General features: G+C 31.1%; 1 protein-coding gene and 1 long non-coding RNA gene across 12 annotated transcripts in view; one reads left to right on the forward strand and one right to left on the reverse strand.

The window, feature by feature from the left end:
• Positions 1–7,922, reverse strand: part of LOC123676071 (far upstream element-binding protein 1) — a 30,957-nt gene extending 23,035 nt beyond the window's left edge. For 5 of the 11 annotated variants that reach the window (XM_045611765.1, XM_045611834.1, XM_045611790.1 and 2 more), the window contains exons 1-4: positions 7,730–7,922; positions 7,498–7,573; positions 7,187–7,381; positions 3,969–4,208 (exon numbers count right to left, since the gene is read on the reverse strand). In XM_045611765.1, coding sequence (XP_045467721.1) covers positions 3,969–4,208; positions 7,187–7,381; positions 7,498–7,573; positions 7,730–7,816 — 598 coding nt within the window. In that variant the 5' untranslated portion in view covers positions 7,817–7,922. Of the gene's footprint in view, positions 1–3,968; positions 4,209–7,186; positions 7,382–7,497; positions 7,574–7,648 lie in introns of all 11 variants that reach the window. The other 6 variants (XM_045611816.1, XM_045611798.1, XM_045611782.1 and 3 more) reach the window with 3 other exon arrangements.
• Positions 1,641–2,682, forward strand: LOC123676126. Its single transcript, XR_006746848.1, has 2 exons — positions 1,641–2,189; positions 2,262–2,682. It is a non-coding gene; the product is annotated as an uncharacterized LOC123676126 (long non-coding RNA).
• Positions 7,923–11,624: the final 3,702 nt, after the last annotated feature.

Below are 11,624 nucleotides of genomic sequence, written 5' to 3' on the forward strand. Positions count from 1 at the left end.
ATGAATTAAATGGCGTGAATTTTGAAATATCTAATCCAAAATTTCATTGAGAATGTTGATGAACTCATTTCATAAATATCTACAGTTTTGAGGAATAGTACTTTGTTATAATAATAAAAAAAATCAGCTTGGTTCATAATGATATATTTCAAATTGCCTTTTTTTTCTTCAATTTTGCTTATCCTGAAGATCTAGTTTGAATTGGGGATTCCTAATAGAATTTTTTTTCTAAAAACTCTTCATCGATGTTGACTTCGATAAATAAAAAGTCCTTCAAAGTCCATACGACAAAGGCATTTTTCTCTTTCAGCTATATTTAATTGTCCCTGAACTTGAAAATAATAATTATGACTTTGTTTTAATCGATATTTCTAATCATCATTTTTTCCAAATATGTGATTTGTTTCCTTTCAATAGCGTCCTTCATCATATTATTTCTTGCTGAAAACAGGCATTTGATTTCAATTGAATGATTATTTTTTTCAACAACGCCATCTGAAGAGGCACCTAGAAAAGGCCATTTTTTATTAATAAAAATTCCACTGTTTGTGATCTTCGAGCACAATTCGTTCTCTAATAGACGCTTCGCACGATCTTCATTATTTTTCCCGAATCTATAGCTTTTGCAGAAAAATGTTTTTGTAAAATGCTTTCAACTGTTGAGTAACAACTTGTCATAGGAGGCATTTTACATATATTGAAGCCGTCAACAATTTCCTCCTCTACTGATGCCAATCAGCAGAATCAGTTTGAAGCTGTGTTTTCAGCTAAATTTCATTATAAGCTTCTTCTGCTTTGATTAAACCCCTCAAGAATTCAGCCCTATATTATTGGAATGTTCCCTCATCTATGTATGGTTTTTCACAATTTTCTCAATAATTATCTGACCCTGCAGAGAACTGTAGTTTATCACATTCTTCACCGGCCCTAGAACACTACGTGCTTTCGAGAGTTCTCGTAATTCGTTACAGTAGTACCTCAGTAAATGATTGGTACATTCTATTTTCTGAACTATACAAGGTGGGCAAATTTCGATGTTCTAGCACTTCAACTTTTGAACCAGAGGATAAAGACAAAATCTGATACCCCATTCTAGTTCTCTTTTTCTGGGAAACTAACAAGAGTAGTAGGTATTCATTTTTGGCTAACTTTTTTTGTTTTCGAGTTATAGGCGAAAATTTGAAAAATGGCGATATCGGAAACCATTGATATCTCCGCGAATACTGATGATAGAGCTCTGAAATAAAAACAACATAGAGGCACTTCTTTACGTAAAATCCAGTGGCCTGCTCGTCTTTTCAAAAGGGTTTTTAATTATGAAGCTATGACCCAAAGTTATGTTTTTTCAAATGGGAACACTAGATTTCTATGCTATTTTTTGAAAGCTCAATCTTTCCTGATTTCAAAAATATATAACATCGTATGGTATCGTATCAATATAAATAATGGAAAATGGTCAAATACTTTTTTCCATAAAATAATAAGGTTTTGTACCATCTAAGAGTCTCAATATTTCTATGGTTTCAACTGTTGATGAACACAGAAAAATTGAGCTTCTTATAACAAGAGTAATATCAAGAATTTTTTTTTTGTAACAACTACTGTCCCCATCGGCAATCATTTTGCTGTATCACTTTGTACATAGGTAAACTGGAACAAAATCCTTCAGCTTCTATGGCTGTCGAAGATGAATTTCAATTTTCATAGCGTGTATGCACTGTTGTTGTTACATACTTCATTGTGTACTCTTTTATTTTGAAATCATTGTAAAAAATTGTCTTTCTTTCTTTATACAGTGAAAATGAAAAACAAGGGACATTCATACCATTTCGAAATTCTACACATAATGCGTACGAAAACTAATTTCGACTGAAAACCTATTTTTATTTCCTTCACCAAACGCATATTAGATCAATTTTATTCAAAAATAACGGAGTGACTAGAATGTTCTTTTAGAGAAATTGCTGAATACAAACAATTCGGAATGTATCCAAAGATATTTCCCTGCATAAAAGGTTCAATTCAATACACATAAACAAAATTATAAGGAGAACTGCACAGGACAAATAGATATGAAAACTTCTAGTAATACCTCAACCCGAAATTGAGAATACCATTCTAGGAATTTCAGTTTGAAAATGGTTATTTCAATGTCGGGTATATTCTTCATTTCTACATAAAATCAATGAGTAAGTAGAAATATACGAATAGGTACAAAAATAGACCATTTTGAATTTTTACTCCTAAATGCCTTCTTTCAGGTACCTATGCAATGCTGAACCTACCTAGAAACTGTCAAATTGTCCAGCAATGAAATAATACGGTACACAAAAGAGTACCGAATAACCTTTATTTACAACTGATGTTTATCTGATGTGACAATGAAATCTTGAAATAACTCTAATAAATTTACACGAAATCACTTCTTGTTAACTTTTAAAGTATTATTCTCAAGCAGTAGCACAATACCGAATCTTAGATAGGTTCTGAACTACCCAAATTTTGTATTATATGAAATATGTTAAAAACAAGGTAATTTGCCAGCCATCATTACATCCGAATCGATTTTTTCAATAACAGATATCTACTTTTTCTCAAACTTACGAACCTTCGGTCCGAAATAATTAATTGACTATTGCATCCAATCCGAAACCTTCCATGAGGAATACATTTTTTCATTCGAGAAAGTAACATGAAAATCAGACATATGGCTTTAAAGATAATCAATGCTGGAATAGGAACTTGCAGGTTTAAGCGACAAAATATTTTTTTTTGTTCGTAACAAATAATTCAGGTTTTCAAGAATATATTTCCTAAGAGACGGTCCTGATAGCTACAAGCCACGCCCCTCAGGGAGGAGCAACGATTTTTAGTTCACAATTCTGGCACTCGAAACAGATTTACAACGTCTCAGAGAATTTTGAGTAACTATGATGTAATATATTTCTAATTGGTATCATTGCAAAGAAGAAGAAATAGGCTATGACCAATTTGTATTAGATTTTCGAATTTAGGTCAACTGAAGCGACAATAAATCATTCAAAATTGGTATTGAAAATCGTACTTTCTACTTCAATAAAACAATTAATTTGCAACTTAAAGTGAAATTATTACCTAACGAACATACAAGGGATTAAGACCTTCCAATATTGTTTTGAATCATCTCGATAGCGTTTACCGTTCCTGAGAAAATCACGACCGAATTAGTTAAGAAAACGCCTGAATTTGCGCCGCGTGAACGGACTCTTAAAAAAATCTGAAAGTGAGACGATTATAATTTATAAATGAAAAAAATGGAAATAGAATAACTCATTTAATTTTCAATTTAAAATGAATTCCCATCAAATTAAAACCGAATTTATCCAATAAAAGTGATTAGTCTTAAAATGGTAATAACGCTACACAAAGGCGTACCCAGAATAAAAAAAAACCAATGGTCGTTCAGGTTTTAAATTTTATAAAATAAAGATAAATTTCCCTGATTTTATAATTTTCAAGTATTTTTTTATTATTGAAAAAGTTATTTCAAGAATTTTAGAGAATTCCAGCAACAAAATTCAATAGCGATTAAATTTTTTTGCCCCTCGCTGGGTACGCCCATGAAGCAACATATTTTGAAATTCAAAATTTCAACTACAATTCCACTATAACAAGTAAACGAAAACTAAATCTGCTTCACTGTGTGTGTAATGATGAACTAAATATTCACCATTTTTATAGTCTAATGCCTAATTTAACTAATAACGCTTTTAAACCAACTATTGATGCATCCTTACTGAAATAAAAAAATAATATTCTTCAGGGCCCATCATGCAACTCCAACACACAAGATCTTATTCATTCACAAAGAAATGGATTTCTGCATGCATGCACCTACTTTCACTACAAGAAGAAACTCATGCAACCAATGTTAAGGGAAAAGAGATTAAAAAGGAATACATATGAAAAAAAAAAATGCAAATCGCCACCTGGAAAGCAATGGTTCCCCCCAATAGGGGGATCTCCTCCTAACCCCTGGTCTAGACCTTCGTTTCTACCACGTTGATGTATTAAGTTATGGATCATCACTTTAGCTCTATTGACTGCCTCTTCGGAACCTGATAGCGAGCAAATACGATCGGGCATGCCCAGAGAATCTTGAGCCATCTGTATTTTGCAGCCGCTTTCGGCTTGCAAACGACTTATTTGTTCGCCTCCCCTACCTATGACTGTAACGAGAGGAATTTATTCAAGTAAGCTGGATTAGAAATTGAAAAGAAGCGGATACCAAGTTTCTAAACTGACGAAGTACGACTAAGAGATTGTACAATCCCACACTGAATCCCCACATGACCAGTCAAAAGGAAGAAGTATCAAGTTAGTTAAACTTAGTTCCTCTTTTTTTGGCCAAAAATAACTAGTATCTTAGACACTGTTCAAGAATGTGTGTGGATTTAACCAGCATCAAATAACAAATATTGCGTAACAATTAACTAGTATAAGTTGAATGCTGTATGTTTAGATGATAAAATAACAATTAGAAACTGTTCAACTTTTGACTTTTCATAACCTCAACATAATCAAACTTCTGTTAAAATTATTACTAACATTATTATTGGAAAGTTTTGTATCAATGAAGTATCGCCATTTAAAAAAATTAACTTGGTGTATTACATGTTATCAAATTTCGCATTATTAATAAATATGAAATTCCATTAAAAAAAAATATGAGACTGACTACTAACTGCACAGACATTGGCTGTTTGTTAATTGATACATGCATTTAATGTTGCACACAATCTTGTAACAATTAATACCGAAAAGTTTCCAGATACCCACAGAAAAATTCATCTAGACAAGCTTAATCTTGTTCATTAACATTAAGTACCCTAAGTACTCATTTAAATCCTTTTCTAAGAGTTACTACATAACCAAATAATAATAATATGGTTTATTCTCTAAGCTACAGGGTATAAGACTTTCAGAAAGAAACTTATCTTAAAACTATTAACTTTTTAGTTATGTCAGAACAAGTACTAGATATTTGTTCTAATCTAGGGTAAGATGAAAACTTTTGTAAAAATTTAACAGTTAACAGTAAGCCCATCGAAATTGAATTTGTTCCTAAAGATTTGTTCCAAGTTTATACACTATTCTTTCGAGAGATACAAGGCGATTTTTATTTCATTTTGAATTTAGTAGTTTTGCAATTGACCAAATCCATTTAAACCCCATTTCAGATGATAGTGATAGTTTTTTAAATATCTTCAAGACATCCTGCTTCAAATCTTTTTCATTGTATTTTTTTTTTCAACTTTGTATTACCATCATCAACACTAATGACCAACAAGCATATGACATGGATAAGATCTTTTTTTCCATAAGTATTTAGTTACCTTCATGTTTAGATTGAATTTCGTAAAAAACAAATTATTCACATTCGATTGATTATTTTTAAGACAAGTGTTGGGTATTCAAGTATTGTAACTTATTTTTATTAGATCATGTCTACGAATAATAAGAACACTACCAGCAAACAATTCAAAATTTAAAATCCCATGTTTCAGAAATTAGATATCAATCAGATATCACTACAAGGCAGTTTTCAGAAATTCTTAAAATGCTATAATAATGTAGAACAAAATTAAATGAATCAAAACAAACTATTATGAATCAATTATTATATTTGATGAGTGAAATCATAAAAACTATATCAAGGTAAAAAAACATTGTTTTATGAAGAACATAATACCATCAGTTTTCGGGGAGAAGCTAAGTTTATAGATTGCTTAGGAACCTTCAAGTGAATAGCATGAAGACAATATAATTTCAGCCAGTATTAAAGTTTTATCAACATTTCATATCCAAGTAGTGGATATTGAAATATTTTAGTTCTTAAGGTTTCAACTTTTTTTATTCACACAGAAAATTGATTTAAAATTATCTGAACAAGTACAATCTGATCTGTAATTTCAGATTTAAAAAAAATATAAAACGATGAGTCGCAGCCACAAACAACTAGGTAGATACGAAGGGCCAGTTTGGAGATAAACAGGAAATAATGATGATAAAGCTTCAAGCTGCAACCACTTTTTCTGCATTCAAACAAATGTTTTTTCAAAATGAACAAATTGCGTGCTTGAACATCGAATGACTATTCACATTGGTCAGGTGGGGATAGTGAAATACAAAAAACAGACTGTAATACAAATACACACATCGAATGCACAGTGATATTAGTTATTAATTCACTACTGGACTTATATTCAAGCAAAAGTTATTTCAATCATTTCAAAATATTGCATAGTGTTAACATTGAAAGAATGAAGCTAAAATCATTTTATATTGAATTATTTCAAAGAATATAATAAGAATTTAAAAGCAGAGAAGGTAGTCAGAGTTATAATGATTGTGGTAAAAGATTAGAGCAAATATATGAGAGATTACTTCCGAATCATTTTAATCAAATCATCTACTCATATGTGATTACTTGAAATACCTTAGAATATAGATAGAAGGAACGGAAAGTAAACATTTGTGCTTGATTCCGAATACAAGAGAGATAAAGTTTAGTGTCACCAATCACAATCGAGGTAGTTGATTATGTATGCGAGCCATAGGCGTGTAGAATCCTGATTCGATTGTTGAATGCTTCATCATGAATCCTTTTTTCATAACTTCACAATAGCTAAATCATTAAACTGAGAAAAACATTGACCCTTTTGAAACACAAAGAATTTTTATGAAAAAATCACATTGTAAACTATTTTTGAGCATGAATTGATCATTTCGAAATTAATCGAATTACGTTACGCTACTGCTATAGTGTCCTATCAGAAAAGGAGTGACGACTGTTGGCATCAAAACAAATGCATCAGTTACAAGGCGATTTCCGTTCCTCTTATTAATGTTCTAAGTGTAATATCTATTTACAATTTTTATAATTTTTTAGCTCACCAACGAAATATTACTAAACAACACCTGTTAAGTAAAAGCACAAATATAAGAACATAACAGGTTGTTTTTTTCCCTAGATAATAGACTAAATTCCTGGTACTCAATGAATTATTAAAAGAGCCAAAGACTAAGTAACGTGATTAAGAATATCAAGAAGTAGGAAGTTGAACATGTCCACTCAAAATAATAGCTAATTCAATATGGTTATTTTAAAAACATGCAACATACAGTAGAGAAATCAGTGACTTACTTAGTCCGACCATTTTGTCAGGTACTTTCATCTCCTCGTTATGGGTTGGTCCCCCCATTCCGGGGCCTCCCATATTACCCTGATTTAAATTGGAATTAGGCCTTCCGCCCATAGGTGGACCTCCTAAAGGTGGTCCTTGCTGTTGTTGAGGTGGTGGTGGGCCTATATTTCCTGGACCTTTTTTAGCATCCGGTTCTACAGAAGATACAAATTTGTTAATCTCAAAAAATAACCAAGTAGTTATATATAAATCGATATAAACTATCGCTCAAAAAAAGAACCTGGGAAATAAAATGTAAGTTGTTGCTTACCTTGTCCTTCTTCTAAAGGCCTCTTCTGTCTGTTATCGCCGGTTGTTCCTGTAGCTGGATTGATTTTAGCGGCAATCTGAAAATATTCACTTGAAAAAATATTCACCAAAAACAAAGTCCACTATTAACATTCAATACAACTGTAAATTACCATCTTAAAACAGAACTGCAATTACAAATATGTTGATGTTCGGGTATGGCAGTTGTAGGATTTGATGACTCTACTATTTACCTGTTTAGCACGTTGTAAAGCAGCAGCAAATGCTGATGATTGATTGAAATTCTGTGGTGGCGGAGCGACCGCGGAATAATCACTCATTTTTTAAATACCTTCAACAAAATTCATTTAATATAACACAAAATGGTGTCTACCCGCGATAATTCCAAAACGACAGCGTCGAATACAATAATGGCTACGAAGGAGGCGTCAAAAATTCTGCGCAGTCGTAGCTACAGTTATTTCTATGGTTACACGCATGTGTGTTAGAAAAAATTGCGAAATTATTCGAGCTTAGTAATGGTAAGCTAACCAGCAATATTTGATTCTCCTTCTTTGACTGGATACATAGATTTTAATGATCGTTTACTTCTTGGAAAAACTGACCTCTATTAAATCATAATCATATCAATATAAACATGTCCACCTGGGAACAAATAAAAAAAAATAGTATTATTTAACTACAATATAGTTGTTCTATGGAATGAAATGATTTGGTAAATTCACAAAAAAAAAATTTTAACAGAATTTGTCGACTATGAATTAGGAATTTGCTTTGAAAATTATTTAATGAAGCATCGTGACTTTATATAACTTGTTCAATTTCATTATTTTTAATTGTATCAATATTTCATAAGAAACTATATGCTTTAAAATTTCTAAATTTTTTGCCTTTATCCGTCATAGATAGGATTTTCAAGCTAAATGAATCTATTAACAAAACATTTCTTAGAAATCAAACAACGTGAATTTGACAGAACGTTACTTATAACTTCATTGATATTTAATATGTATATATTTTAACTTGATTTAAATTTGCTATTATTCGATAAGGAGTTTTTTACGTTTCATCATAAATTCCTTTTTATTTCTTAGGAATATTTTTTCTTCAGAAAAATCCTCAGATGTCGCATACCGAAAAAATTCCCAAAAGCAATAATCTCCGAATTTTCGAAATTCCTAATCCGACAACCTCGTTTAAAGTTGTTTCCAAACAGATTTTGGAAAAGTATCACATGCTGTTGAAATTCCTCAATAGGAAACGCAGGTAAATGATGTTGAAAAAAGTAGTTCTTTTTTCTCGCAATGAAAAACTTTTCGAATTTTGTATGAAAATAACGAGTATCGAATTAGATACTCTGTGAAAGGTTATTTTATCTGTTTCAAATCTATTTTCGAACATTGAGAACTGTTTTTAAATTTATGATTTTATGCCGTCAAGTTTGAGAAATGTTATTTTTTGCGGATTTTGGTTCATTAATACCAATTATAAAACTGTGGAATTCTCCTGAAATATCTACAGTCCACTTTTTGAAATAAGTTGTATCAAAAATCGAATGAAAAATCTATCAGTCCGCCGTCCAGAGCTTTTATCGAAAACTATAACAGATATTTTTATGAAATTTGGTACAAAAATCAGGAAAAACAATACTAACGCAGTATATCTATCCAATCAGTAGCTTTTGAGCGCTCGTCCATTCATGATGAGCCAATTCCACCCTTAGACACCATAAAACTGTGTAAATGACATGGTATTGTTGTCGGTTAGTGAGTGTTTTTCTCGAATTTTTGATTTATTAGCTGTTTTTCCAATTTGAAAGTCTCATATGTTTGTATTCAAAGTTCGAATTTTACTGCAGAAACATTTTTTTAAGAAAGAGGCAAATTTAAAAAATCACAAAAAAATTATAACATCCAGACTTCTTAGTAATCTATTTTCAAAAATTGCGTTAACCGTCCCAAATCTCTACAGCTACTGGTGTTACTTATGTCAATTTCAAAGAAATAGTTCTATTATACATACAGTATGGTCCAGATTTTAGTTGAATAACTTTGGTGTTAGATAGAACAACTTTTTCCATAAAAAATAGTTCATTTCAATATATACCCTAACAAGTTTCGTTTTCGGAATACAGGGTAAAAGTTTGAAAAAAAAATTAGTTTTTCACCTATGGTATTATAAGATACATTTATTGTTTTGAATTTTTAGGTGTTGTAGATTTTCAATAAAAAAAGGATAATCGCTCCCGTATATCTGGGCCACTGAATAATTTTAGCAGCTGGAGTTATAAGTAAAAAACTGATTACTTTTTTTAATCTTCAATACACTGTATCTTGGAAACTAAGCTTGTTATGATATATGTTCATATAAACTTTTTTTCATGAAAAAAGTTATTGAACTAAAATCTGGTCCACTCTGTATAATAGAACCTATGAAAGATCAGCATAAGCGTAAAATTGCATTTTTTTGGTCGAATGAAGAATAATTCAAGTCAAGAAATACTTTGACAAATCAACAAAACAAGAAAAAACAAAACGTTTCGCAACACACAGATCCACAAAATGCAACAATGACAAATTCACCAAAGAAAATGAGTAGACAAGCTAATACACAACAGTAGACTTGGTTATTGTACGTCATTCTGGACTAAAAAAATCGATTCCCCTGACTTTTCTAGTTAAAAAAGGTATACCTCATTTAAATTACTAGGGGCAACCGTTTCAGAGAAAAACGCATTTAAAGCCAAATCCATATTTTTGTAATCTTTAAAACATGTAGAAACAAATTTGTAATAATTTTAAATTAAATATTTTTTAGAAGTAACAATTTAGAACAAAACAAAATAACATAATAATTTTTAAAGAAGGTTTTCGAAATGTCCACCGTTCTGTTGAATGCACAAATGACATCTTCGAATGATTGATTATTTTACATTCAACAATTGTTGCGGCAATAGATTTAAAATGGCTATACACAATGACAGATTTAAAGTGTGTTAGGTTCAGATGTCATTAATTATAATTATAGTTAACTAAGTTAATAGCTTATCAACAAATACAGGAAAATGGTATTGGTTACCAAAGGCCCGAACGAAGCATACAAAGAAGAAATCATCTACAGAGAAATAGGATTTTACAGACCTTCGAAGAAAATGAAAACTCAGTATTCGTAAAGCATCCCAACAACGCAATATTTCAGGAAACAGAATATTCAGAACACTTAAAAACAACAATTATCTACATAGCATACCACTTCTACTTATTAGTGGGCAATAGAAAATCTGCATGCATTTCGCCTTAGAAATTTTCAAAATGAATTTAAATTTAATATTTGAATAGGAATAATTTCATGAAAGGATTTCGAAGCAGTCAAAACATATTAAAGAAAACGCGAATTATTTTTTCAACTTTAACACCCTGTATCTCGGAAACGAAGCATTTCCGGACCCATGTTCATAGGAACTTTTTTGCTTAAAATGATGTGATCTATCACCCATTTCAGTTTGTCGGAAACAAATCAGAACACCCTGTATATGTAATATTATAAGACTGTTTGCTAGATTAGACGATGTCTACTAAGTATCAAAATTGGAGGACGTCATTTCCAAAATATGTTATCACAAGAAAAAATGAAAAATACCTACTACAAAAAAGCATGAATTTTTTAAAATAGTGGGGTTGATAACTCGAAAATCATAAAAATTTGCGTAACATACATCGAGATTTTTTGAAAACCCCAGATTTTTCTTTCAAACGTCACTTTTTGGACCACTCTGTCAAAAGAATGACCATTTCAAGCATCACAAATTTTATGGATATGATTTTTCGAAATATCGTCATATTTTTCCGAATCTTCGTTCTCTTTTGAGAGTCCAGGCGCATCATTTTTCCTTTCATTAGAAAAAAGCTCTGCTTTGTTCAAAACAGAAGCTGCCTCCAACAATTGTCTTTTCTTGGCCACTTTTATCTTTAGACAATATTTTCGTATTTGATATCCAACTCGATTTTTGCATTATTCAAAGCCACAACTCCAATAAAAATCAAAATGATTAATCGAATGATTGAACGATATAACCTGATGGAAAACTTTTAGATCCCGTAATGAAAATAAAATGTCTACCTAAAAGTG

The sequence above is a fragment of the Harmonia axyridis genome, chromosome 1 (assembly GCF_914767665.1).
Source record: "Harmonia axyridis chromosome 1, icHarAxyr1.1, whole genome shotgun sequence".
In the NCBI taxonomy this organism is placed as follows: domain Eukaryota; kingdom Metazoa; phylum Arthropoda; class Insecta; order Coleoptera; family Coccinellidae; genus Harmonia; species Harmonia axyridis.